Source organism: Salvelinus fontinalis, chromosome 12 (genome assembly GCF_029448725.1).
Source record: "Salvelinus fontinalis isolate EN_2023a chromosome 12, ASM2944872v1, whole genome shotgun sequence".
Taxonomy (NCBI): Eukaryota; Metazoa; Chordata; class Actinopteri; order Salmoniformes; family Salmonidae; genus Salvelinus; species Salvelinus fontinalis.
In genome coordinates this window covers 55,094,176-55,121,732 of record NC_074676.1, presented here as the reverse complement: position 1 = coordinate 55,121,732, position 27,557 = coordinate 55,094,176, and the positions used below count along the sequence as shown (strand labels likewise).

The 27,557-nt window shown below is 51.1% G+C and overlaps 1 protein-coding gene across 2 annotated transcripts; it reads left to right on the top strand.

Moving 5' to 3' along the window:
- Positions 1 to 209: 209 nt before the first annotated feature.
- Positions 210 to 27,557, top strand: LOC129867609 (cyclic nucleotide-gated channel cone photoreceptor subunit alpha-like). 2 transcript variants are annotated; one of them, XM_055941121.1, is made up of 8 exons: positions 210 to 453; positions 10,152 to 10,311; positions 11,424 to 11,540; positions 17,043 to 17,171; positions 19,540 to 19,746; positions 20,305 to 20,406; positions 20,777 to 20,883; positions 24,413 to 27,557. In XM_055941121.1, exons 2-8 carry the CDS (start codon positions 10,205 to 10,207, stop codon positions 25,792 to 25,794), a joined length of 2,151 nt encoding a protein of 716 aa, XP_055797096.1. In that variant the 5' UTR covers positions 210 to 453; positions 10,152 to 10,204; the 3' UTR covers positions 25,795 to 27,557. The 2 variants fall into 2 exon arrangements, with proteins under 2 accessions (XP_055797096.1, XP_055797095.1); XM_055941120.1 differs by having other exon boundaries at positions 16,998 to 17,171.

Sequence of the window (27,557 nt, the reverse complement as noted above, 5' to 3'; positions counted from 1 at the left end):
CTTTGCCTGTTGAATATTGATGAATTGGAGCACCAAGAGGCTCCTCCCCTACCATTAAAAAAAGGCAGATTCTTTGCCTGTTGAATATTGATGAATTGGAGCACCAAGAGGCTCCGCCCCTACCATAAAAAAAAAGCCAGAGTCTTTGCCTGTTGAATATTGATGAATTGGAGCACCAAGAGGCTCCGCCCTACCAGACCGCGCAGTGATCTCCTATTAGCGCGCTGTCCGTGATGCTGAATGTACCACAGAAAGGCTTCTCTGAAAGTCACTCAATAAATTCTCTACTATTTGGATTACAATTGGGATTATGATTTTTTTTCCTCAAAGAACAACAACTAACGACCAAACGACGTAGGATTACAATTATTTCTGAAAAATGGAATTATCCAATGTCAATTTGAGAGGAATTATGTGCAACACAGCGTGAGGAGAGGACCAGGCTACTTTCAGGTGAGCTGTTTTATCCGACGACACAGGACAGTCTAGATGCTGTTTGAACGTCTGTAACTATATACTTATTAGTGTTTGATAACGTTAATTGACTATCATAGAGATACTTTAGGGACTGTAATTATGTTACAGGCTATTTGAAGATGCTGAGATGTAATTAGACCGATAGTACTGCTATATGCGTATATATGTATATTCAGAGCTTACCTAACTGGGATGTGCTTGAGCAGAGTTTAAAGCCATGGTATTATCTATCTCTAATCCGTAGGTACACGTGTTAACAGCAGTGGTCTTCACAGATCAGATCACTTCATCACGATAAATAAATAAACATCAGGGTTGAGGTCAATTATATTTCAATTCCAATCAAATCTAGAAGTAAACTGAAATTCTATTTCTCTCCAATGTTTTTCAATGAGGAAAATAAAGGATTTGGAAATGGGTTTACGTTCTGAATTTAAATGGAAAATACCCCCGAACCCTGATAAACATGCAAAAGACCGTGTCACTTGAGGTCAACAGAAATGTTGATCTCAGTAAATTAATTATGATCTACCTATACTATCGCTTATATACAGACATCACCATGTAGGACTAGATATTTTTGATCATAGCATTCATTTTCGTGACTTTTTCGTGACTTTGACTTTAAAACAGGAAGTTATTTCAGTGACGTTGACATTTACAAGTTGAATGACTTTAAAAAAAAAAATCAGTTTTGAATTGAGAAAGACAATCAAAAACGTAAACTCTCTTAGCCACTGTACAAATTATAGTCAATAAATAAACATGGAATCAAATATTAGCCACGAGAGGTCAAAACCAACCTAACCATGGTCTCTGACTCTCTGTCCACACCACAGGTCTGTGGTCTCTGACTCTATTCATAACCATGCTATTATTAGCGTAGGCTACCATTGACTGCTATCAATAATTGGGAATATTTTCAATTTTACAACACTTTGAACGAACAGTTCATAACTTTCTGACGATTTACTTGAAAAGAGGACATTCTTTCGGTGAAATGTAAATTCACAGGGAAATAAACACAATGGTCTCTTCTTTTACATGTTTTACTATCCACACCACAGGTCAGTGGTCTCTGACTCTCTGTCTACACCACAGGTCAGTAGTCTCTGACTCTCTGTCCACACCACAGGTCAGTAGTCTCTGACTCTCTGTCTACACCACAGGTCAGTAGTCTCTGACTCTCTGTCTACACCACAGGTCAGTAGTCTCTGACTCTCTGTCTACACCACAGGTCAGTGGTCTCTGACTCTCTGTCTACACCACAGGTCAGTGGTCTCTGACTCTCTGTCCACACCACAGGTCAGTGGTCTCTGACTCTCTGTCTACACCACAGGTCAGTAGTCTCTGACTCTCTGTCCACACCACAGGTCAGTAGCCTCTGACTTTCTGTCTACACCACAGGTCTGTGGTCTCTGACTCTCTGTCCATACCACAGGTCAGTAGTCTCTGACTCTCTGTCCACACCACAGGTCTGTGGTCTCTGACTCTCTGTCCACACCACAGGTCAGTAGTCTCTGACTCTCTGTCCACACCACAGGTCAGTAGTCTCTGACTCTCTGTCTACACCACAGGTCAGTGGTCTCTGACTCTCTGTCTACACCACAGGTCAGTGGTCTCTGACTCTCTGTCTACACCACAGGTCAGTGGTCTCTGACTCTCTGTCCACACCACAGGTCAGTAGTCTCTGACTCTCTGTCCACACCAGGGGTCAGTAGTCTCTGACTCTCTGTCTACACCACAGGTCAGTAGTCTCTGACTCTCTGTCCACACCACAGGTCAGTAGCCTCTGACTTTCTGTCTACACCACAGGTCAGTAGTCTCTGACTCTCTGTCCATACCAGGGGTCAGTAGTCTCTGACTCTCTGTCTACACCACAGGTCAGTTGTCTGACTCTCTGTCCACACCACAGGAAAATGGTCTCTGACTCTCTGTCCATACCAGGGGTCAGTAGTCTCTGACTCTCTGTCTACACCACAGGTCAGTTGTCTGACTCTCTGTCCACACCACAGGAAAATGGTCTCTGACTCTCTGTCTACACCACAGGTCAGTTGTCTGACTCTCTGTCTACACCACAGGTCAGTTGTCTGACTCTCTGTCTACACCACAGGTCAGTGGTCTCTGACTCTCTGTCTACACCACAGGTCAGTGGTCTCTAACTCTCTGTCCACACCACAGGTCAGTGGTCTCTGACTCTCTGTCTACACCACAGGTCAGTAGTCTCTCACTCTCTGTCCACACCACAGGTCAGTGGTCTCTGACTCTCTGTCTACACCACAGGTCAGTAGTCTCTCACTCTCTGTCTACACCACAGGCCAGTGGTCTCTGACTCTCTATCTACACCACAGGTCAGTAGTCTCTGACTCTCTGTCTACACCACAGGCCAGTGGTCTCTGACTCTGTCTACACCACAGGTCAGTAGTCTCTCACTCTCTGTCTACACCACAGGCCAGTGGTCTCTGACTCTCTGTCTACACCACAGGTCAGTAGTCTCTGACTCTCTGTCTACACCACAGGTCAGTTGTCTGACTCTCTGTCTACACCACAGGTCAGTAGTCTCTCACTCTCTGTCCACACCACAGGTCAGTGGTCTCTGACTCTCTGTCTACACCACAGGCCAGTGGTCTCTGACTCTGTCTACACCACAGGTCAGTAGTCTCTCACTCTCTGTCTACACCACAGGCCAGTGGTCTCTGACTCTCTATCTACACCACAGGTCAGTAGTCTCTGACTCTCTGTCTACACCACAGGCCAGTGGTCTCTGACTCTGTCTACACCACAGGTCAGTAGTCTCTCACTCTCTGTCTACACCACAGGCCAGTGGTCTCTGACTCTCTATCTACACCACAGGTCAGTAGTCTCTGACTCTCTGTCTACACCACAGGTCAGTTGTCTGACTCTCTGTCTACACCACAGGTCAATAGTCTCTCACTCTCTGTCTACACCACAGGTCAGTGGTCTTTGACTCTCTGTCCACACCACAGGTCAGTGGTCTCTGACTTTCTGTCTACACCACAGGTCATAAAATAAAAAAACATTAATTATAATTTCAACATTAAACCTTTATCCCGTATTAATGAACAGTTGATCACTTTCTATTCAGGGACTTGGATATTCACAATTTGATTAATGTAAATCAGTATTCTGATTGTTCTCTTTTCTTTTAATGTTGTTTTACTTTATACGGCCTGTCACTTTATTTTAATTTAAGGTTCTCCATTCAGCTACATTTGATCCAAGGTTCTCCATTCAGCTACATTTGATCCATGGTTCTCCATTCAGCTACATTTGATCCACGGTTCTCCATTCAGCACCATTTGATCCATGGTTCTCCATTCAGCACCATTTGATCCATGGTTCTCCATTCAGCTACATTTGATCTATGGTTCTCCATTCAACACCATTTGATCCATGGTTCTCCATTCAGCTACCTTTGATCCACGGTTCTCCATTCAGCACCATTTGATCCAAGGTTCTCCATTCAGCTACATTTGATCCATGGTTCTCCATTCAGCTACCTTTGATCCAAGGTTCTCCATTCAGCTACATTTGATCCAAGGTTCTCCATTCAGCTACCTTTGATCCATGGTTCTCCATTCAGCTACCTTTGATCCAAGGTTCTCCATTCAGCTACCTTTGATCCAAGGTTCTCCATTCAGCTACCTTAACGCTTTTAATAAGAGCAGAATTATGTAGTTATTATGCAGTTCAATGACGGTATCATGAAACCACCAGTGTGGTGTATTCTCAATATGTAACACCACCGGTGTATTCTCAATATGTAACACCACCGGTGTATTCTCAATATGTAACACCACCGGTGTATTCTCAATATGTAACACCACCGGTGTATTCTCAATATGTAACACCACCGGTGTATTCTCAATATGTAACACCACCGGTGTATTCTCAATATGTAACACCACCGGTGTATTCTCAATATGTAACACCACCGGTGTATTCTCAATATGTAACACCACCGGTGTATTCTCAATATGTAACACCACCGGTGTATTCTCAATATGTAACACCACCGGTGTATTCTCAATATGTAACACCACCGGTGTATTCTCAATATGTAACACCACCGGTGTATTCTCAATATGTAACACCACCGGTGTATTCTCAATATGTAACACCACCGGTGTATTCTCAATATGTAACACCACCAGGAGCAGCAGTCAGAATGTCCTGTATCTAGACAGAAAAGCTCCGTCTCAGCCAGTGCTTTTTGGATACATTACTAAGTGTCCTTTGCAAGGACAGGCTAAGTACGCTAATCTCTTCCCAGAAGACAATGTCTAATGAACTGTTCCTCGAAATCGCCATTTAACAAAAAAAAATCTTTACATACCTTACTCACCCATACTAGAGATCCTTAAAATGAGGTCCTTCACATAGTCTATACGTGACCACAGACCTAGAATGGTTCTATTTTTATGGACCTGTAGACCTGATAAAACACAGGGCCTAGCCACAGGGCCTAGCCACAGGGCCTAGCTACAGGGCCTAGCTACAAAGCCTAGCCACAGGGCCTAGCTACAAGGCCTAGCTACAGGGCCTAACCACAGGTAGCCACAGGGCCCAGCTACAGGGCCCAGCTACAGGGCCTAGCCACAGGTAGCCACAGGGCCCAGCTACAGGGCCCAGCCACAGGGCCCAGCTACAGGGCCCAGCTACAGGGCCTAGCCACAGGTAGCTACAGGGCCCAGCTACAGAGCCCAGCTACAGGGCCTAGCCACAGGTAGCTACAGGGCCCAGCTACAGGGCCCAGCTACAGGGCCTAACCACAGGTAGCTACAGGGCCCAGCTACAAGGCCTACCTATAGGGCCCAGCTACAGGGCCCAGCTACAGGGCCTAGCCACAGGTAGCCACAGGGCCCAGCTACAGGGCCTAGCCACAGGTAGCCACAGGGCCCAGCTACAGGGCCCAGCTACAGGGTCTAGCCACAGGTAGCTACAGGGCCCAGCTACAGGGCCTAGCCACAGGTAGCCACAGGGCCCAGCTACAGGGCCCAGCTACAGAGCCCAGCTACAGGGTCTAGCCACAGGTAGCTACAGGGCCCAGCTACAGGGCCTAGCCACAGGTAGCTACAGGGCCCAGCTACAGGGCCCAGCTACAGGGTCTAGCCACAGGTAGCTACAGGGCCCAGCTACAGGGCCTAGCCACAGGTAGCTACAGGGCCCAGCTACAGGGCCTAGCCACAGGTAGCCACAGGGCCCAGCTACAGGGCCCAGCTACAGAGCCCAGCTACAGGGTCTAGCCACAGGTAGCTACAGGGCCCAGCTACAGGGCCTAGCCACAGGTAGCTACAGGGCCCAGCTACAGGGCCCAGCTACAGGGCCCAGCTACAGGGCCTAGCCACAGGGCCCAGCTACAGGGCCCAGATACAGGGTCTAGCCACAGGTAGCTACAGGGCCCAGCTACAGGGCCTAGCCACAGGTAGCTACAGGGCCCAGCTACAGGGTCTAGCCACAGGTAGCCACAGGGCCCAGCTACAGGGCCCAGCTACAGGGTCTAGCCACAGGTAGCTACAGGGCCCAGCTACAGGGCCTAGCCACAGGTAGCCACAGGGCCCAGCTACAGGGCCCAGCTACAGAGCCCAGCTACAGGGTCTAGCCACAGGTAGCTACAGGGCCCAGCTACAGGGCCTAGCCACAGGTAGATACAGGGCCCAGCTACAGGGCCCAGCTACAGGGTCTAGCCACAGGTAGCTACAGGGCCCAGCTACAGGGCCTAGCCACAGGTAGCTACAGGGCCCAGCTACAGGGCCCAGCTACAGGGCCTAGCCACAGGTAGCCACAGGGCCCAGCTACAGGGCCCAGCTACAGAGCCCAGCTACAGGGTCTAGCCACAGGTAGCTACAGGGCCCAGCTACAGGGCGTAGCCACAGGTAGCTACAGGTCCCAGCTACAGGGCCCAGCCACAGGGCCTAGCCACAGGGCCCAGCTACAGGGTCTAGCCACAGGTAGCTACAGGGCCCAGCCACAGGTAGCTACAGGGCCCAGCTACAGGGCCTACCTATAGGGCATGGTTCTTTTAAAGCTGTGGCAGGTGATCTTTCAGAGGGCCAGGACACTGATCCTGTTTAGTGTTTAAGACTTAATCAGGATGTATTTTTAGGAGCCTCCTGAAGTCCCGCTCCACTCTCAGATCGCTCGCCTGCCTTGATTGTCAACTTTGAAAATTGTTTTTCAGTCAGCCAGAATAACCCTCGTTATGACAACAACAGCCAGTATAACCCTCGTCATGACAACAACAGCGAGAATAACCCTCGTCATGACAACAACAGGGCCCTGTGGGTAGAGCCCTGTGGGTAGAGCCCTATGGGTAGAAACCCTGTGGGTAGAGCCCTATGGGTAGAAACCCTGTGGGTAGAGCCCTATGGGTAGAAACCCTGTGGGTAGAGCCCTATGGGTAGAAACCCTGTGGGTAGAGCCCTATGGGTAGAAACCCTGTGGGTAGAGCCCTATGGGTAGAAACCCTGTGGGTAGAGCCCTATGGGTAGAAACCCTGTGGGTAGAGCCCTATGGGTAGAAACCCTGTGGGTAGAGCCCTATGGGTAGAAACCCTGTGGGTAGAGCCCTATGGGTAGAAACCCTGTGGGTAGAAACCCTGTGGGTAGAAACCCTGTGGGTAGAAACCCTGTGGGTAGAGCCCTATGGGTAGAAACCCTGTGGGTAGAGCCCTATGGGTAGAAACCCTGTGGGTAGAGCCCTATGGGTAGAAACCCTGTGGGTAGAGCCCTATGGGTAGAAACCCTGTGGGTAGAGCCCTATGGGTAGAAACCCTGTGGGTAGAGCCCTATGGGTAGAAACCCTGTGGGTAGAGCCCTATGGGTAGAAACCCTGTGGGTAGAGCCCTATGGGTAGAAACCCTGTGGGTAGAGCCCTATGGGTAGAAACCCTGTGGGTAGAGCCCTATGGGTAGAAACCCTGTGGGTAGAGCCCTATGGGTAGAAACCCTGTGGGTAGAGCCCTATGGGTAGAAACCCTGTGGGTAGAGCCCTATGGGTAGAAACCCTGTGGGTAGAGCCCTATGGGTAGAAACCCTGTGGGTAGAGCCCTATGGGTAGAAACCCTGTGGGTAGAAACCCTGTGGGTAGAGCCCTGTGGGTAGAAGCCCTGTGGGTAGAAGCCCTATGGGTAGAAACCCTGTGGGTAGAAACCCTGTGGGTAGAAACCCTGTGGGTAGAAACCCTGTGGGTAGAGCCCTGTGGGTAGAAACCCTGTGGGTAGAAACCCTGTGGGTAGAAACCCTGTGGGTAGAGCCCTATGGGTAGAAGCCCTGTGGGTAGAAACCCTGTGGGTAGAAACCCTGTGGGTAGAAGCCCTGTGGGTAGAAACCCTGTGGGTAGAAGCCCTGTGGGTAGAAGCCCTGTGGGTAGAAACCTATTGGTTTCCCTATGGGTAGAGTCCTATGGGTAGAGTCCTATGGGTAGAGTCCTATGGGTTTCCCTATGAGTTTCCCTATGGGTAGAGTCCTATGGGTAGAGTCCTATGGGTAGAGTCCTATGGGTAGAGTCCTATGAGTTTCCCTGTGGGTAGATTCCTATGGGTGGAGTCCTATGGGTGGAGTCCTATGGGTAGAGTCCTATGCGTTTCCCTGTGGGTAGAGTCCTATGGGTAGAGTCCTATGGGTAGAGTCCTATGCGTTTCCCTGTGGGTAGAGTCCAATGGGTAGAGTCCTATGGGTAGAGTCCTATGAGTTTCCCTGTGGGTAGAGTCCTATGGGTAGAGTCCTATGGGTAGAGTCCTATGGGTAGAGTCCTATGGGTAGAGTCCTATGAGTTTCCCTATGAGTTTCCCTATGGGTAGAGTCCTATGGGTAGAGTCCTATGGGTAGAGTCCTATGGGTAGAGTCCTATGGGTTTCCCTATGAGTTTCCCTATGGGTAGAGTCCTATGGTTTTCCCTATAGGTAGAGTCCTATGGGTTTCCCTATGGGTAGAGTCCTATGCTGGACTCTGGTCATAAGTAATGCACTATGAAGGTAAGAGTGCGCCACATGGGACAGATACTGAGCCTCCTCTAATCTGTCATCTCCAATCTCACAGGTGTTTATCACATCTACAGCCTAGCGTCTGATTGAACGATGGAGAGAATCCTAATGTCATGTGATTGGATGTACCAGGCGGTGATTACACACCGTCACAACCGTACAGACCTGCGTTTCATTACGACTAGCAGTTATAGTCAGACATACTGTAGTCTAACTTTTCTAAATGTTTCATTTCACGACTCAGCTGTATGCACCCAGTGTAAATTGCTCTGGATAAGAGCTGCTAAATGACTCATGTAATGTAAAAAATGTAAAGGAAAGACCATTGAAAGACTGATGAGAATGAATTGGAACCATACACAGATATAAGACAAAGGCCTATTTTCTAGCTGTCCACACACCCAGTTATTTAAAAAAAAAAATAGATGCAGGGTACACGTTTTGTCATGTCCGAGCAGGTTTTTTACCTGTGAACTGATCATTGATTGGCTGGCCTCTTGAAATCTCCACCCGGCACAGCCGGAAAAGGACTGACCACCTCTCAGAGTTTGGTTCCTCTCTAGGTTTCTTCCTAGGTTCCTGCCTTCTAGGGAGTTTTTCCCTAGCCACCGTGCTTCTGCTTGCTCTTTGTGGTTTTAGGCTGGGTATCTGTAAAGCTCTTTGTGGTTTTAGGCTGGGTATCTGTAAAGCACTTTGTGGTTTTAGGCTGGGTATCTGTAAAACACTTTGTGGTTTTAGGCTGGGTATCTGTAAAACACGGTGTGGTTTTAGGCTGGGTATCTGTAAAACACGGTGTGGTTTTAGGCTGGGTATCTGTAAAGCTCTTTGTGGTTTTAGGCTGGGTATCTGTAAAGCACTGTGTGGTTTTAGGCTGGGTATCTGTAAAGCACTGTGTGGTTTTAGGCTGGGTATCTGTAAAGCACTTTGTGGTTTTAGGCTGGGTATCTGTAAAGCACTGTGTGGTTTTAGGCTGGGTATCTGTAAAGCACTGTGTGGTTTTAGGCTGGGTATCTGTAAAGCACTGTGTGGTTTTAGGCTGGGTATCTGTAAAGCACTGTGTGGTTTTAGACTGGGTATCTGTAAAGCTCTTTGTGGTTTTAGGCTGGGTATCTGTAAAGCACTGTGTGGTTTTAGGCTGGGTATCTGTAAAGCTCTTTGTGGTTTTAGGCTGGGTATCTGTAAAACACTGTGTGGTTTTAGACTGGGTATCTGTAAAGCACTGTGTGGTTTTAGACTGGGTATCTGTAAAGCACTGTGTGGTTTTAGACTGGGTATCTGTAAAGCTCTTTGTGGTTTTAGGCTGGGTATCTGTAAAGCACTGTGTGGTTTTAGGCTGGGTATCTGTAAAGCACTGTGTGGTTTTAGGCTGGGTATCTGTAAAGCACTGTGTGGTTTTAGGCTGGGTATCTGTAAAACACTGTGTGGTTTTAGGCTGGGTATCTGTAAAGCACTGTGTGGTTTTAGGCTGGGTATCTGTAAAGCACTGTGTGGTTTTAGGCTGGGTATCTGTAAAGCACTGTGTGGTTTTAGGCTGGGTATCTGTAAAGCACTGTGTGGTTTTAGGCTGGGTATCTGTAAAACACTTTGTGACACAACTGCTGATGTTAAAAGGGCTTCATAAAATACATGTCATTGATTGATTGTGGTCTATGACCCCTTGACCTCTACAGTGTCTTCGTTGGATGGCTGGAGGCCCCTGGCCAGCAGAACCTTAGGAGTCAACATGGCGAAGATCTGCACAGACCAGTCCTACCCGGCAACGACGCGGCAACGGCCATCTCTCTGCACGCCAAATGACAATCTGGACTCCATTGAGAACGGAACCCCCAGGTCAGAGGTCGCTACAGAACGCTTGAGAGCCAATGAGCCTTACTAAATGGCACGCTAGTCCCTATTATAGTTCTCTACTTCTGATCAAGGCCCAAAGGATTCTGGGGAATAGGGTGCCATTTTGGACGTACTGAATCAAAAACGTTTAGGTTGAGCTCCGTGGTGCATTTAGGCCGCGTCTCAATCCAAAAACAGCTGCCTGCTGTCTACCTTGTGGATTGAGACACGTGGACAGTGTACTGTACGTGTAGGGGAGACTGGGGTAAATTGAGCAATGTTTTTGGCCTCCAGCATCACTCCATAAAGGGAAATACAGAAATCTTTCTAACAAAGATATCTACATAAATTTCAGGATAATGTGTATCCCTAGAAATAATAATCAGAATTCATGTCAACATTACACTTTTGTCCCCCCCCAGCTTGTCCCCCCCCCAAAAAAAGTGGTCTCTTGGCACAACTTACCCGGGTTTGGGGTAAATCCTACACATTTCTGTACTGAAGGAAATATTACCACTACATTTTAAAATCATGTCTATCTTTATTTCCCAAACACTGTTTTGAAACACTTTTAACACAGGCCCTGTTATGACCTCATATCCCAGCGATAACGCCTTGAATTACGCCCGGGAAGAAAACACTTCAATTGGCTCAACTTTCCTCAAAACAAACATCTATATTAGGTCACACAGAGCGACAATAATGCCCTTTCATGCTAGGTATAAGACCTCATATTAAAGCGGATAGAGACCCCAACTGATGTATAGAACAAATTTAAAAAAAGTATCTACTTTGGTTTAGAGAAAAGCATAATGAAATCTCTAACACAATAAATACATTTTGACTTGGTGAAAAGCAGTCCCCCCCCTCGTGATGACCTCGTCCTACATATTTGGTCAAATGATTCATTTTGTGTCTTAGAAACAGGGGTGGTTCAACTTACCCCTTTTGGTTCAACTTACCCCACTCTTCCCTACAGTAGCAATCCCAAATGGCACCCCATTCCCTATATAGCGTACTACTGTTGTGTCCTCTGGTCAACAGTACCCATACTGTATGTCACTGCTGTCATGTTCTCTCTCTAACGACCACTCTCCATCTCCTATTTCTTTAAGGTCCAACTCAGAGTGTGATGACACCTCGTCAGAGATTCAGGGTTCAGTGTCCGTGTTAACCAGCAGACAGCCAGAGTCTCACAGAGATTCCTTCACAGGGTCAGGAGCCCTGGCCAGGTACCCCCACCTCGCAGTGTCGCACCCTCTCACTAGTGTGGTCATGAGCCCTGCTGGTCTGCTATTGCATAGCAACCTAGCGGTGCCAAAAGCCCTGTTCTGCTATTGCATAGCAACCTAGCGGTGCCAAAAGCCCTGTTGTGCTATTGCATAGCAACCTAGCGGTGCCAAAAGCCCTGTTCTGCTATTGCATAGCAACCTAGCGGTGCGAAAAGCCCTGGTCTGCTATTGCATAGCAACCTAGCGGTGCCAAAAGCCCTGTTCTGCTATTGCATAGCAACCTAGCGGTGCCAAAAGCCCTGGTCTGCTATTGCATAGCAACCTAGCGGTGCGAAAAGCCCTGGTCTGCTATTGCATAGCAACCTAGCGGTGCCAAAAGCCCTGGTCTGCTATTGCATAGCAACCTAGCGGTGCCAAAAGCCCTGGTCTGCTATTGCATAGCAACCTAGCGGTGCCAAAAGCCCTGTTCTGCTATTGCATAGCAACCTAGCGGTGCCAAAAGCCCTGTTCTGCTATTGCATAGCAACCTAGCGGTGCCAAAAGCCCTGGTCTGCTATTGCATAGCAACCTAGCGGTGCCAAAAGCCCTGGTCTGTTATTGCATAGCAACCTAGCGGTGCCAAAAGCCCTGGTCTGCTATTGCATAGCAACCTAGCGGTGCCAAAAGCCCTGGTCTGCTATTGCATAGCAACCTAGCGGTGCCAAAAGCCCTGGTCTGCCCTAGAAAGCATATGTAAATTACGATCTGTTTTAGGCTCTAAATGTGGTTTATTATGATCGAGTTCGATCCCCACGGTGAATTCTTGACCAATGGAGATATTTAATGAAATGGTGAGCCATTCTGACTACTACATTTGTCGTCACACAGGACCATCTTCTGACACAGACCAATCACAGGCCTGTTAGACTCAGGCAGGATGAAAACGACTACACCGACCATGATCCTTTGCTAGTTTCACCATGATCCTTTGTGATTTTCTTATGCAATTCAGTCCCATTCAGCAATATAGCACCTTTCCTATTGAAATACTTCTGGCTTCATGAGCCACCAGGAGTTTTCCAGAGGATTCTTTAAAATGTTAACATTTTACCTTTATTTAACTAGGCAAGTCAGTTAAGAAAAAATTCTTATTTTCAATGACGACCTAGGGACCTTTATTTAACTTGCCTAGTAAAATTTGCCTTGCTCAGGGGCAGAACGACACATTTTTAACTTGTCAGCTCAGGGATTTGATCCACCAACCTTTCGGTTACTAGTCCAACGCTCTACCCGCTAGGCTCATCTGCCGCCCCTCCACTCTAACCGCTAGGCTACGCTGCCGCCCCTCCACTCTAACCGCTAGGCTACGCTGCCGCCCCTCCGCTCTAACCGCTAGGCTACGCTGCCGCCCCTCTGCTCTAACCGCTAGGCTACGCTGCCGCCCCTCCGCTCTAACCGCTAGGCTACGCTGCCGCCCCTCCGCTCTAACCGCTAGGCTACGCTGCCGCCCCTCCGCTCTAACCGCTAGGCTACGCTGCCGCCCCTCCGCTCTAACCGCTAGGCTACGCTGCCGCCCCTCCACTCTAACCGCTAGGCTACGCTGCCGCCCCCCCTCCACTCTAACCGCTAGGCTACGCTGCCGCCCCCCCTCCACTCTAACCGCTACGCTGCCGCCCCCCCTCCACTCTAACCGCTACGCTGCCGCCCCCCCTCCACTCTAACCGCTACGCTGCCGCCCCTCCACTCTAACCGCTACGCTGCCGCCCCTCCACTCTAACCGCTACGCTGCCGCCCCTCCACTCTAACCGCTACGCTGCCGCCCCTCCACTCTAACCGCTACGCTGCCGCCCCTCCACTCTAACCGCTACGCTGCCGCCCCTCCACTCTAACCGCTACGCTGCCCCCCCTCCACTCTAACCGCTACGCTGCCGCCCCCCCTCCACTCTAACCGCTAGGCTACGCTGCCGCCCCTCCACTCTAACCGCTACGCTGCCGCCCCCCCCTCCACTCTAACCGCTACGCTGCCGCCCCCCCTCCACTCTAACCGCTACGCTGCCGCCCCTCCACTCTAACCGCTACGCTGCCGCCCCTCCACTCTAACCGCTACGCTGCCGCCCCCCCTCCACTCTAACCGCTACGCTGCCGCCCCCCCTCCACTCTAACCGCTACGCTGCCGCCCCTCCACTCTAACCGCTACGCTGCCCCCCCTCCACTCTAACCGCTACGCTGCCCCCCCTCCACTCTAACCGCTACGCTGCCGCCCCTCCACTCTAACCGCTACGCTGCCCCCCCTCCACTCTAACCGCTACGCTGCCGCCCCTCCACTCTAACCGCTACGCTGCCGCCGCCCCTCCACTCTAACCGCTACGCTGCCGCCGCCCCTCCACTCTAACCGCTACGCTGCCCCCCCTCCACTCTAACCGCTACGCTGCCGCCCCTCCACTCTAACCGCTACGCTGCCGCCCCCCCTCCACTCTAACCGCTACGCTGCCGCCCCTCCACTCTAACCGCTACGCTGCCGCCCCTCCACTCTAACCGCTACGCTGCCGCCCCTCCACTCTAACCGCTACGCTGCCGCCCCCCCTCCACTCTAACCGCTACGCTGCCCCCCCTCCACTCTAACCGCTACGCTGCCGCCCCTCCACTCTAACCGCTACGCTGCCCCCCCTCCACTCTAACCGCTACGCTGCCGCCCCTCCACTCTAACCGCTACGCTGCCGCCCCTCCACTCTAAACGCTACGCTGCCCCCCCTCCACTCTAACCGCTACGCTGCCCCCCCTCCACTCTAACCGCTACGCTGCCGCCCCTCCACTCTAACCGCTACGCTGCCCCCCCTCCACTCTAACCGCTACGCTGCCGCCCCCCCTCCACTCTAACCGCTACGCTGCCGCCCCCCCTCCACTCTAACCGCTACGCTGCCGCCCCTCCACTCTAACCGCTACGCTGCCGCCCCTCCACTCTAACCGCTACGCTGCCGCCCCCCCTCCACTCTAACCGCTACGCTGCCGCCCCTCCACTCTAACCGCTACGCTGCCGCCCCCCCTCCACTCTAACCGCTACGCTGCCGCCCCCCCTCCACTCTAACCGCTACGCTGCCGCCCCCCCTCCACTCTAACCGCTACGCTGCCGCCCCCCCTCCACTCTAACCGCTACGCTGCCGCCCCCCCTCCACTCTAACCGCTACGCTGCCGCCCCCCCTCCACTCTAACCGCTACGCTGCCGCCCCCCCTCCACTCTAACCGCTACGCTGCCGCCCCCCCTCCACTCTAACCGTTACGCTGCCGCCCCTCCACTCTAACCGCTACGCTGCCGCCCCCCCTCCACTCTAACCGCTACGCTGCCGCCCCTCCACTCTAACCGCTACGCTGCCCCCCCTCCACTCTAACCGCTACGCTGCCGCCCCTCCACTCTAACCGCTACGCTGCCGCCCCTCCACTCTAACCGCTACGCTGCCGCCCCCCCTCCACTCAAACCGCTACGCTGCCGCCCCCCCTCCACTCAAACCGCTACGCTGCCGCCCCCCCTCCACTCTAACCGCTACGCTGCCGCCCCTCCACTCTAACCGCTACGCTGCCCCCCCTCCACTCTAACCGCTACGCTGCCGCCCCCCCTCCACTCTAACCGCTACGCTGCCGCCCCTCCACTCTAACCGCTACGCTGCCGCCCCTCCACTCTAACCGCTACGCTGCCGCCCCCCCTCCACTCTAACCGCTACGCTGCCGCCCCCCCTCCACTCTAACCGCTACGCTGCCGCCCCTCCACTCTAACCGCTACGCTGCCCCTCCTCCACTCTAACCGCTACGCTGCCGCCCCCCCTCCACTCTAACCGCTACGCTGCCGCCCCTCCACTCTAACCGCTACGCTGCCGCCCCTCCACTCTAACCGCTACGCTGCCGCCCCCCCTCCACTCTAACCGCTACGCTGCCGCCCCTCCACTCTAACCGCTACGCTGCCCCTCCTCCACTCTAACCGCTACGCTGCCGCCCCCCCTCCACTCTAACCGCTACGCTGCCGCCCCTCCACTCTAACCGCTACGCTGCCGCCCCTCCACTCTAACCGCTACGCTGCCCCCCCTCCACTCTAACCGCTACGCTGCCGCCCCTCCACTCTAACCGCTACGCTGCCGCCCCCCCTCCACTCTAACCGCTACGCTGCCGCCCCTCCACTCTAACCGCTACGCTGCCCCCCCTCCACTCTAACCGCTACGCTGCCGCCCCCCCTCCACTCTAACCGCTACGCTGCCGCCCCCCCTCCACTCTAACCGCTACGCTGCCGCCCCTCCACTCTAACCGCTACGCTGCCGCCCCTCCACTCTAACCGCTACGCTGCCGCCCCCCCTCCACTCTAACCGCTACGCTGCCGCCCCCCCTCCACTCTAACCGCTACGCTGCCGCCCCTCCACTCTAACCGCTACGCTGCCGCCCCTCCACTCTAACCGCTACGCTGCCCCCCCTCCACTCTAACCGCTACGCTGCCCCCCCTCCACTCTAACCGCTACGCTGCCGCCCCTCCACTCTAACCGCTACGCTGCCGCCCCTCCACTCTAACCGCTACGCTGCCGCCCCTCCACTCTAACCGCTACGCTGCCGCCCCTCCACTCTAACCGCTACGCTGCCGCCCCTCCACTCTAACCGCTACGCTGCCGCCCCCCCTCCACTCTAACCGCTACGCTGCCGCCCCTCCACTCTAACCGCTACGCTGCCGCCCCTCCACTCTAACCGCTACGCTGCCCCCCCTCCACTCTAACCGCTACGCTGCCGCCCCTCCACTCTAACCGCTACGCTGCCGCCCCTCCACTCTAACCGCTACGCTGCCGCCCCTCCACTCTAACCGCTACGCTGCCGCCCCTCCACTCTAACCGCTACGCTGCCGCCCCCCCTCCACTCTAACCGCTACGCTGCCGCCCCTCCACTCTAACCGCTACGCTGCCCCCCCTCCACTCTAACCGCTACGCTGCCGCCCCTCCACTCTAACCGCTACGCTGCCGCCCCTCCACTCTAACCGCTACGCTGCCGCCCCTCCACTCTAACCGCTACGCTGCCGCCCCTCCACTCTAACCGCTACGCTGCCGCCCCTCCACTCTAACCGCTACGCTGCCGCCCCTCCACTCTAACCGCTACGCTGCCGCCCCCCCTCCACTCTAACCGCTACGCTGCCGCCCCTCCACTCTAACCGCTACGCTGCCGCCCCTCCACTCTAACCGCTACGCTGCCGCCCCCCCTCCACTCTAACCGCTACGCTGCCGCCCCTCCACTCTAACCGCTACGCTGCCGCCCCCCCTCCACTCTAACCGCTACGCTGCCGCCCCATACGTGGATGGGGTGCTATCCGTATCTACTGGTTTAATGTCTCTGCTTCTCACCGTATCATTCAGTCAATCGTGTTCATGCAGTGCTTCATAGGGAGACATTTGGGACGTAGCCAGCGGCAGCGTAGACACAGTGTGTGTTATGTTGTTGTTTTACCTGATCGTCTAGGCTCTCTCACTTCCTGTTCATGCTGCGGACCTGGGCCTCTCACAGGATGCACCGCGAGGTGGAGAGACCGAACTCCTTCCTGGAACGCTTCAGGACCCCTGAGCTCAAAGAGGTCTCCAGCAGAGAGAGCAACGCACGGTCACAGGGATACCCCGACAGAGTCCGCAAGAGGAAGTAAGTCTGGAGATGGGGACGGTGAACTAGGATTGCAAAATTATGCTGATTTTATTTTTTGTTGTGGAGGATTCACAGATTTTCTGCTTCTTCTGTCCTCATTCCGGGAATCTTCCAACCCAACCTGGGATTTATGGAAAACCTGTTACCAGAATTTAGCAGTTTTATACTCAACGAAAAAAAGCTGTCTTGATGAGTGAACCCTAAAAACAGATTGGACAGGTCTCTCTTCTTTTAAAAGAGATTTTCTGATCTCAGCGGGTCTAACCTGTATAAAAGGTTAAATGAAAACAAACCTAAAATCTCTAACTTGGAATATCCTTGAATAGACCTGTGATTTAATATCTTAACTTAAGATTACTCAGCAGCATTCGCATACATCAGCAGAGAAAACTGGAATTAAATTAAGCTCAATTTGAATAAAAATTATCAATTTTGATGACATTATGCTCAATTTGAGTAATTATTTAACTAACACTGCCAATCTGTCCCTGTTTTTCCCTCTCAAGCCAAGTCAGTCAATGGCCGCTGGCTATGTACAATATGAACAACTGCAACAACACAGATGAGTAAGTGGAGCGTAGCTCTTTAGAGAGGAAGTAGAATGTAGCTCTTTAGAGAGGAAGTAGAATGTAGCTCTTTAGAGAGGAAGTAGAATGTAGCTCTTTAGAGAGGAAGTAGAATGTAGCTCTTTAGAGAGGAAGTAGAATGTAACTCTTTAGAGAGGAAGTAGAATGTAGCTCTTTAGAGAGGAAGTAGAATGTAGCTCTTTAGAGAGGAAGTAGAATGTAGCTCTTTAGAGAGGAAGTAGAATGTAGCTCTTTAGAGAGGAAGTAGAATGTAGCTCTTTAGAGAGGAGGTAGAATGTAGCTCTTTAGAGAGGAAGTAGAATGTAGCTCTTTAGAGAGGAAGTAGAATGTAGCTCTTTAGAGAGGAAGTAGAATGTAGCTCTTTAGAGAGGAAGTAGAACGTAGCCCTCGATACTAGTTTATAGAGGACACTGGAAGGTCTTAACCTATTGGTACACTGTAAATCCTGGTATGTATATAGTTGTAGATCCATAGAAGCGTGTATGACCGTAGACGGTAAGATCCTCTGTCGATTGTGTTCGTCCGTGGTAGACATTTGCCCTGTAGTTCGGTGTGATCGGTGTAAATCCTGAGTGTTGCAAAGATACTATAGGTGTACCTATTGCTCTCTGGTTCTGTAATAGTTCTATAGACATAGATAAGCTTGTATGACTATGGATAATAAAGATATGCTATGTCAATAGCAGCCTTGGTATGTATTTTGCTCCAGTTGTATTTTAGTTGCAACTATAGAATGAGAAGACACTTTATCATTGTTTGTACTGTAATAGTTCTATAGACATAATAGTTGTATAGACAATCCTGATCTTGATTATACTGGTTAGGCTACTGGTTATATTGTATGTCAAAAAGATACATCTAAAATTAAGTATAACCTCTTCTACTCCTTATTCAACATTCAGTGAATGGTTGAACTATACCATTTTCTATTTAAGTCAATATAAAGTTATTCTCATGAGGAGTGAACTGTATGGTGAACATAAACAGTAGTGGTGCTGCCACCTACAGGGCACATACGGTAATGCCCTCTGAAACACTCTGGGACTGTTTCAGCCTGGATATGATAGACCTGTCACTGTTTCTGTAGAACAGGGGTCCACAATTACATTCAGGCATATGCCGATTTTCCTTGAGTAGGATGGTCGGGGGAACCAGAACATAGTTATAAATAAATATATAGTACACTGCAAATTGACCACAAGAATCCCAATCAGATATAGTATTTGACGATAACAGAATTATCTCCTACCTTGATTACATTGGGATACGATCACATATGGCTTCATTTATGCGTGGGACTACATGGGAACAGATTTTCTAAATTAAAATAACTTTGAGCTGATTTCCTAGTGATTTTACATTCTTTCATGTCCAACAACAAAATGATTAATTTAAATAAAAATGATCTGAAATCCCCTGGGGGGGGGGGAGCAAATAAAATGAGATTTGGGTAACCCTGCTGTAGCAACCTTTCCTCGAGCTTTGGCTCATATTGTAGTATAATAGTCCACCAATAGTTCGTCAATAGTTCGTCAATAGTCCGCCAATAGTCCGCCAATAGTCCGCCAATAGTCCGTCAATAGTCTGTCAATAGTCCACCAATAGTCCGTCAATAGTCTGTCAATAGTCCACCAATAGTCCGTCAATAGTCTGTCAATAGTCCACCAATAGTCCGTCAATAGTCTGTCAATAGTCTGCCAAAAAGACCCTAGAAAGTCACCTATAGATCACCTTAGTCCTTATTAACAACATGAAAAATAAACATCCATTATCCATAGCAAAAAAGACGACAAGGACGAAATAAAGAAAGAGGAGAAAAAACAGGAAGAGCAAGAAGATGAGAAGAAAGAGGAGGAGAAGGAGAAAGAGGAGGAGCCTAAGAAGGAAGAGCCTAAGAAGGAGGAGCCTAAGAAGGAGGAGCCTAAGAAGGAGGAGCCTAAGAAGGAAGAGCCTAAGAAGGAGGAGAAGAAGAAGGAGGAGCCACCGTAAGTATGACTGTAGTCTGATGGGTCGTCTGCCCCAAGATGTGAAGGATAAGGCACGCCTGACAACGTGCTACACGAACATAAAAAATAGCTCCGCTCTGATTGGATAGTAACACTATGTGGGCGTCGGTGAGAACACACACAGGAGAGAAGGGTAGCCTTTGTTTTACCATTTCCCGAGTTTCATCACCGGGAACATTCAACATGGTGGCCATTGATTGTACCATGTCAGAACAGACATTAACAAATGTTGTTCCGTTATAATTTATTGTATATGCAAGATGGTGGTCAATCTTGTCACTTGATTATAATGAAATACTAACCCCTTTGTGATTGAGGCCACCCCTCATAGCCTGGTTCCTCTTTAGGTTTCTTCCTAGGTTTTGGCCTTTCTAGGGAGTTTTTTCCTAGCCACCGTGCTTCTACACCTGCATTGCTTGCTGTTTGGGGGTTTAGGCTGGGTTTCTGTACAGCACTTTGAGATATCAGCTGATGTAAGAAGGGCTTTATAAATACATTTGATTTGATTTGATTGAAAACCGTGCGGTCATGTTTCAGGAAAGAGATTTGGATCATGGACCCGTCAACAGACAAATACTACACGTGGCTCACCATCATTGCAGCGCCGTGTTTCTACAACCTGATGATGCTAGTGACCAGGTTTGTTCTCATACAGTACAGTTCGTTTGATTTTTTGTTGTTGAACGTTTGTTGAACGTTTGTCGTATAATGTTGAACGTTTGTCGAACGTTTGTCGTATATTGTCGAACGTTTGTCGAACGTTTGTCTAACGTTTTTCGAACGTTTGTCGTATATTGTTGAACGTTTGTTGAACGTTTGTTGAACGTTTGTCGTATATTGTTGAACGTTTGTTGAACGTTTGTTGAACGTTTGTCGTATATTGTTGAACGTTTGTTGAACGTTTGTCGTATATTGTTGAACGTTTGTTGAACGTTTGTTGAACGTTTGTCGTATATTGTTGAACGTTTGTCGTATATTGTTGTTGACCGTTTGTTCTGTCGTCCCACAGGGCATGTTTTAACGAACTCCAGAACACTTACACATTGCTGTGGATTGTCCTGGACTACTCCTCAGACGTAGTCTACTACGTAGACACATTCGTCAGGTCTAGAACGGGTGAGGTGCTTCTTCTAAAAACACACACCAGGTATTTTTCCAGTTTGACCGGGATGAGCAGGGAGACGGATAGAGGGAACGTAGTGTGAAGACGGGCTGGGATGAGCAGGGAGACGGATAGAGGGAACGTAGTGTGAAGACGGGCTGGGATGAGCAGGGAGACGGATAGAGGGAACGTAGTGTGAAGACGGGCTGGGATGAGCAGGGAGACGGATAGAGGGAACGTAGTGTGAAGACGGGCTGGGATGAGCAGGGAGACGGATAGAGGGAACGTAGTGTGAAGACGGGCTGGGATGAGCAGGGAGACGGATAGAGGGAACGTAGTGTGAAGACGGGCTGGGATGAGCAGGGAGACGGATAGAGGGAACGTAGTGTGAAGACGGGCTGGGATGAGCAGGGAGACGGATAGAGGGAACGTAGTGTGAAGACGGGCTGGGATGAGCAGGGAGACGGATAGAGGGAACGTAGTGTGAAGACGGGCTGGGATGAGCAGGGAGACGGATAGAGGGAACGTAGTGTGAAGACGGGCTGGGATGAGCAGGGAGACGGATAGAGGGAACGTAGTGTGAAGACGGGCTGGGATGAGCAGGGAGACGGATAGAGGGAACGTAGTGTGAAGACGGGCTGGGATGTGAAGACGAGTGGGACTGGGATGAGCAGGGAGACGGATAGAGGGAACGTAGTGTGAAGACGGGCTGGGATGAGCAGGGAGACGGATAGAGGGAACGTAGTGTGAAGACGGGCTGGGATGAGCAGGGAGACGGATAGAGGGAACGTAGTGTGAAGACGGGCTGGGATGAGCAGGGAGACGGATAGAGGGAACGTAGTGTGAAGACGGGCTGGGATGAGCAGGGAGACGGATAGAGGGAACGTAGTGTGAAGACGGGCTGGGATGAGCAGGGAGACGGATAGAGGGAACGTAGTGTGAAGACGGGCTGGGATGAGCAGGGAGACGGATAGAGGGAACGTAGTGTGAAGACGGGCTGGGATGAGCAGGGAGACGGATAGAGGGAACGTAGTGTGAAGAGGGGCTGGGGCTGGGATGAGCAGGGAGACGGATAGAGGGAACGTAGTGTGAAGACGGGCTGGGATGTGAAGACGGGCGGGACTGGGATGAGCAGGGAGACGGATAGAGGGAACGTAGTGTGAAGACGGGCTGGGATGTGAAGACGGGTGGGGCTGGGATGTGAAGACGGGCTGGGATGTGAAGACGGGTGGGGCTGGGATGTGAAGACGAGTGGGGCTGGGATGTGAAGACGAGTGGGGCTGGGATGTGAAGACGAGTGGGGCTGGGATGTGAAGACGAGTGGGGCTGGGATGTGAAGACGAGTGGGGCTGGGATGTGAAGACGGACTGGGCTGGGATGTGAAGACGGGTGGGACTGGGATGTGAAGACGGGTGGGGCGAGGATGTGAAGACGAGTGGGGCTGGGATGTGAAGACGAGTGGGGCTGGGATGTGAAGACGAGTGGGGCTGGGATGTGAAGACGAGTGGGGCTGGGATGTGAAGACGAGTGGGGCTGGGATGTGAAGACGGGCTGGGCTGGGATGTGAAGACGAGTGGGGCTGGGATGTGAAGACGGGCTGGGATGTGAAGACGGGCGGGACTGGGATGTGAAGACGAGTGGGGCTGGGATGTGAAGACGGGCTGGGATGTGAAGACGGGTGGGGCTGGGATGTGAAGACGAGTGGGGCTGGGATGTGAAGACGGGCTGGGATGTGAAGACGGGTGGGGCTGGGATGTGAAGACGAGTGGGGCTGGGATGTGAAGACGGGCTGGGATGTGAAGACGGGCTGGGATGTGAAGGCGGGTGGGGCTGGGATGTGAAGGCGGGTGGGGCTGGGATGTGAAGGCGAGTGGGGCTGGGATGTGAAGACGGGTGGGGCTGGGATGTGAAGACGAGTGGGGCTGGGATGTGAAGACGAGTGGGGCTGGGATGTGAAGACGAGTGGGGCTGGGATGTGAAGACGAGTGGGGCTGGGATGTGAAGACGGGTGGGGCTGGGATGTGAAGACGGGTGGGGCTGGGATGTGAAGACGGGTGGGGCTGGGATGTGAAGACGAGTGGGGCTGGGATGTGAAGACGAGTGGGGCTGGGATGTGAAGACGAGTGGGGCTGGGATGTGAAGACGAGTGGGGCTGGGATGTGAAGACGAGTGGGGCTGGGATGTGAAGACGAGTGGGGCTGGGATGTGAAGACGGGCTGGGATGTGAAGACGGGCTGGGATGTGAAGACGGGCTGGGATGTGAAGACGGGCTGGGATGTGAAGACGGGCTGGGATGTGAAGACGGGCTGGGATGTGAAGACGGGCTGGGATGTGAAGACGAGTGGGGCTGGGATGTGAAGACGAGTGGGGCTGGGATGTGAAGACGAGTGGGGCTGGGATGTGAAGACGAGTGGGGCTGGGATGTGAAGACGGGCTGGGATGTGAAGACGGGCTGGGATGTGAAGACGGGCTGGGATGTGTAGACGAGTCGGGCTGGGATGTGGAGGCGGGTGAGGATGTGAAGGCAGGTGGGGCTGGGATGTGGAGGCGGGTGAGGATGTGAAGACGAGTGGGGCTGGGATGTGAAGGCAGGTGGGGCTGGGATGTGAAGGCGAGTGGGGCTGGGATGTGAAGACGGGTGGGGCTGGGATGTGAAGATGGGTGGGGCTGGGATGTGAAGACGGGTGGGGCTGGGATGTGAAGATGGGTGGGGCTGGGATGTGAAGGCGGGCGAGGATGTGAAGACGAGTGGGGCTGGGATGTGAAGGCAGGTGGGGCTGGGATGTGAAGGCGAGTGGGGCTGGGATGTGAAGACGGGTGGGGCTGGGATGTGAAGGCAGGTGGGGCTGGGATGTGAAGGCGGGCGAGGATGTGAAGACGGGTGGGGGTGGGATGTGAAGGCAGGTGGGGCTGGGATGTGAAGGCAGGTGGGGCTGGGATGTGAAGACGGGCTGGGCTGGGATGTGAAGGCGGGTGAGGATGTGAAGATGGGTGGTGGTGGGATGTGAAGGCAGGTGGGGCTGGGATGTGAAGGCGAGTGGGGCTGGGATGTGAAGGCGGGTGGGGCTGGGATGTGAAGGCGGGTGGGGCTGGGATGTGAAGGCGGGTGGGGCTGGGATGTGAAGATGGGCTGGGCTGGGATGTGAAGGCGGGTGGGGCTGGGATGTGAAGACGGGTGGGGCTGGAATGTGAAGGCAGGTGGGGCTGGGATGTGAAGATGGGCTGGGCTGGGATGTGAAGGCGGGCGAGGATGTGAAGATGGGTGGGGGTGGGATGTGAAGGCAGGTGGGGCTGGGATGTGAAGGCGAGTGGGGCTGGGATGTGAAGACGGGCTGGGCTGGGATGTGAAGGCGGGCGAGGATGTGACGACCGGTGTGGATTTGAACCAACGCAAGTAGGGGTTTCTTTGATCATTTGTGATTTGTAAAGCAAGAGAGGCAGTAGACACTTCCATGCAGTCAAAATGAATTAACTTTTGTTTTGCGATTATTTGATTTCTTTTTGATTATCGCTAATTACATTTTCTCTTCATTATCTTAACAGGTTATTTGGAACAAGGGCTGCTTGTGAAAGACAAACAAAAGCTTCTGGACAAATACAGACAAACGGAACAGTTCAAATGGGACGTCATTTCAATGATTCCTACAGACCTGCTTTTTCTGAAAGTGGGCATCAACAATCCCGAGCTCCGACTGAACCGGCTCGCAAAGATGAACCGCCTCTTTGAGTACTTCGACCGCACTGAAACCAGAACCAGCTTCCCCAACGTTTTCAGAATCAGTAACCTGGTACTTTACATCCTGATCATCATCCACTGGAACGCCTGCATCTTCTTCGCCATCTCCAAGACCATCGGGTTCGGGTCCGACACCTGGGTGTACCCCAACATCAGTCACCCTGAGCACGGACGCCTTTCCAGGAAGTACATCTACTGTCTCTATTGGTCGACTCTGACCCTGACCACCATCGGAGAAACCCCGCCCCCCGTCAGGGACTTTGAGTACCTCTTCGTGGTCGGCGACTTCCTCATCGGCGTGCTGATTTTCGCCACCATTGTCGGTAATGTTGGCGCCATGATCTCCAACATGAACAAAAACCGTGCGGACTTCCAGGCTAAGATCGACTCCATCAAGCAATACATGCAGTTCCGTAAGGTCTCCAAGGATCTGGAGGCCAGGGTCATTAAGTGGTTCGACTACCTCTGGACGGAGAAGAAGACCTGCGATGAGAAGGAGGTGCTGAAGAACTTGCCGGACAAGCTGAAGGCCGAGATCGCCATCGACGTCCATCTGGATACCCTGAAGAAAGTGAAAATCTTCCAGGAATGCGAGGCTGGGCTGCTTATTGAGTTGGTGATGAAGCTGCAGCCTCAGGTGTTCTCCCCAGGAGATTACATCTGTAAGAAGGGAGACATCGGCAGAGAGATGTACATCATCAAGGAGGGGAAGCTAGCTGTGGTTGCGGAAGACGGGGTCACACAGTGGTGTGTGCTCAGCGACGGAGCGTACTTCGGAGATATCAGTATCCTAGGCATCAAGGGTTCCAAGGCTGGCAACAGGAGAACGGCCAACATCAGGAGCGTGGGTTACTCTGACCTCTTTGCCCTGTCGAAAGACGACCTTATGGAGGCTCTCACCGAGTATCCCGAAGCCAAGAAGATCCTGGAAGAGAAGGGAAAGGCTACGTTGATGAAGGACAACATGATCGATGAGGAAATCGCTAACGCAGGTGCCGACCCCAAGGACATGGAGGAGAAGATCCTCAGGCTGGAGAGTAATATGGAAATCATGACGTCCAAGTTGGCCAAGATCATGGCTGAGTTCACATCCAGCCAGGGCAAGATCAAACAGAGGATCACCAACATGGAGTCAACAGTCAAGTCGGTCCGGCCCGAGGATATATCTGAGGTGGTGGCCGACAAGTAGACCAAATAGTCCCACGACACAATGTATGTACCCAGAGACGTTAGGAACCTTTCACACTGAGCAATGCAGAGTCAAAGGACGAAGCCGACTCGACACACGTTTCAATAGGGAAGGTGCGTCCGAGTGGTAGAGGTGCAGGCGTGAAGCTGTACAAAACCAGGCACTCCTCCGTTAGCTCTGTGTGGGAGCCCTTACAGTTATAACACAGAGATGGGTTTTCAAAAACAATACATAAAACGGTAGATAGTTTGATACTTTTTGACTGTTCGTATTTATACGTCATATGTACATTATCAACAACCACGTATTACGTACCTTCTTATTGAGTAAAAATGCACCTCTAAATATGTGTCAAATGTCAATATGTTCATATGCAGTGACTGCAGTGGATTCAACTTTCCATATGCAGTGACTGCAGTGGACACACCTTTCCATATGCAGTGACTGCAGTGGATTAAACTTTTCATATGCAGTGACTGCAGTGGATTCACCTTTCCATATGCAGTGACTGCAGTGGACACACCTTTCCATATGCAGTGACTGCAGTGGATTCACCTTTTCATATGCAGTGACTGCAGTGGACACACCTTTCCATATGCAGTGACTGCAGTGGATTCACCTTTTCATATGCAGTGACTGCAGTGGACACACCTTTCCATATGCAGTGACTGCAGTGGATTCACCTTTTCATATGCAGTGACTGCAGTGGACACACCTTTCCATATGCAGTGACTGCAGTGGACACACCTTTCCATATGCAGTGACTGCAGTGGATTAAACTTTTCATATGCAGTGACTGCAGTGGATTCACCTTTCCATATGCAGTGACTGCAGTGGATTCACCTTTCCATATGCAGTGACTGCAGTGGATTCAGCTTTCCATATGCAGTGACTGCAGTGATTCACCTTTCCATATGCAGTGACTGCAGTGGATTCACCTTTCCATATGCAGTGACTGCAGTGGATTCAACTTTCCATATGCAGTGACTGCAGTGGATTCAACTTTCCATATGCAGTGACTGCAGTGGATTCACCTTTCCATATGCAGTGACTGAGAAGTTACGGACTTGTGCATCTCCAAAATCAGAATCATGGCATGGAACTGGTTTCGAGACACTCGTTGGGGCAGTAGAGAGCCGGGTCGATTCAATTCCAGTCCATTCAGAGATTGTACGCAGACATTTATATTCCAATACTCTTCAAAATGCTTTACAATGAGTACCATTTTTAAATTGTAATTTGATTTACTTTCTGAATTGACTGGAATTTAAATGGAATCGACCCTAACCCTGGTGAAGAGACAAACTCTTTGTACAGGACAATTTTCATAATATAGCCTTTAGTGGTTTTGGAAATGTATTCTTTATTTTTCAAATTTTATGAGTCTAGTTGAATGAAGTGCTTCACAGAGAATAATATAATTTAGTATTATTGCTCATCTGTCAATGCATTAGTATGTGTATGAATGTGGCATGTATGAAACATGTTCTATTTGATTCTATTTCTATGGCGACTACAGTCCATAACGGTGTATTTTACAACGGAGGTATCATTTGATATCTTCAGCTTTACAATTTAAGTTATGTAAACTTGACCAAAACATTAGTGTACCTCAAATATGCACAAATCACAAGACCAGACTGTCATTAAAAGCGTGTATTTGATCTGCCGTGATGTACATTTATAAATATGAAATGTGCAATGGTATGTATTAGCAAGTGTTCAATTCCAACCAAAATATTAAATGAATAATAAAAACAAAA

Excerpts from the sequence above, each read along its gene's own strand:
- LOC129867609 (XM_055941120.1), top strand. The coding sequence starts at position 10,205 with ATGGCGAAGATCTGCACAGACCAGTCCTACCCGGCAACGACGCGGCAA. Across the intron at positions 17,172-19,539 it reads GACAGAGTCCGCAAGAGGAA|CAAAAAAGACGACAAGGACG; the intron begins GTAAGTCTGGAG and ends CATTATCCATAG. Across the intron at positions 20,884-24,412 it reads ATTCGTCAGGTCTAGAACGG|GTTATTTGGAACAAGGGCTG; the intron begins GTGAGGTGCTTC and ends TTATCTTAACAG.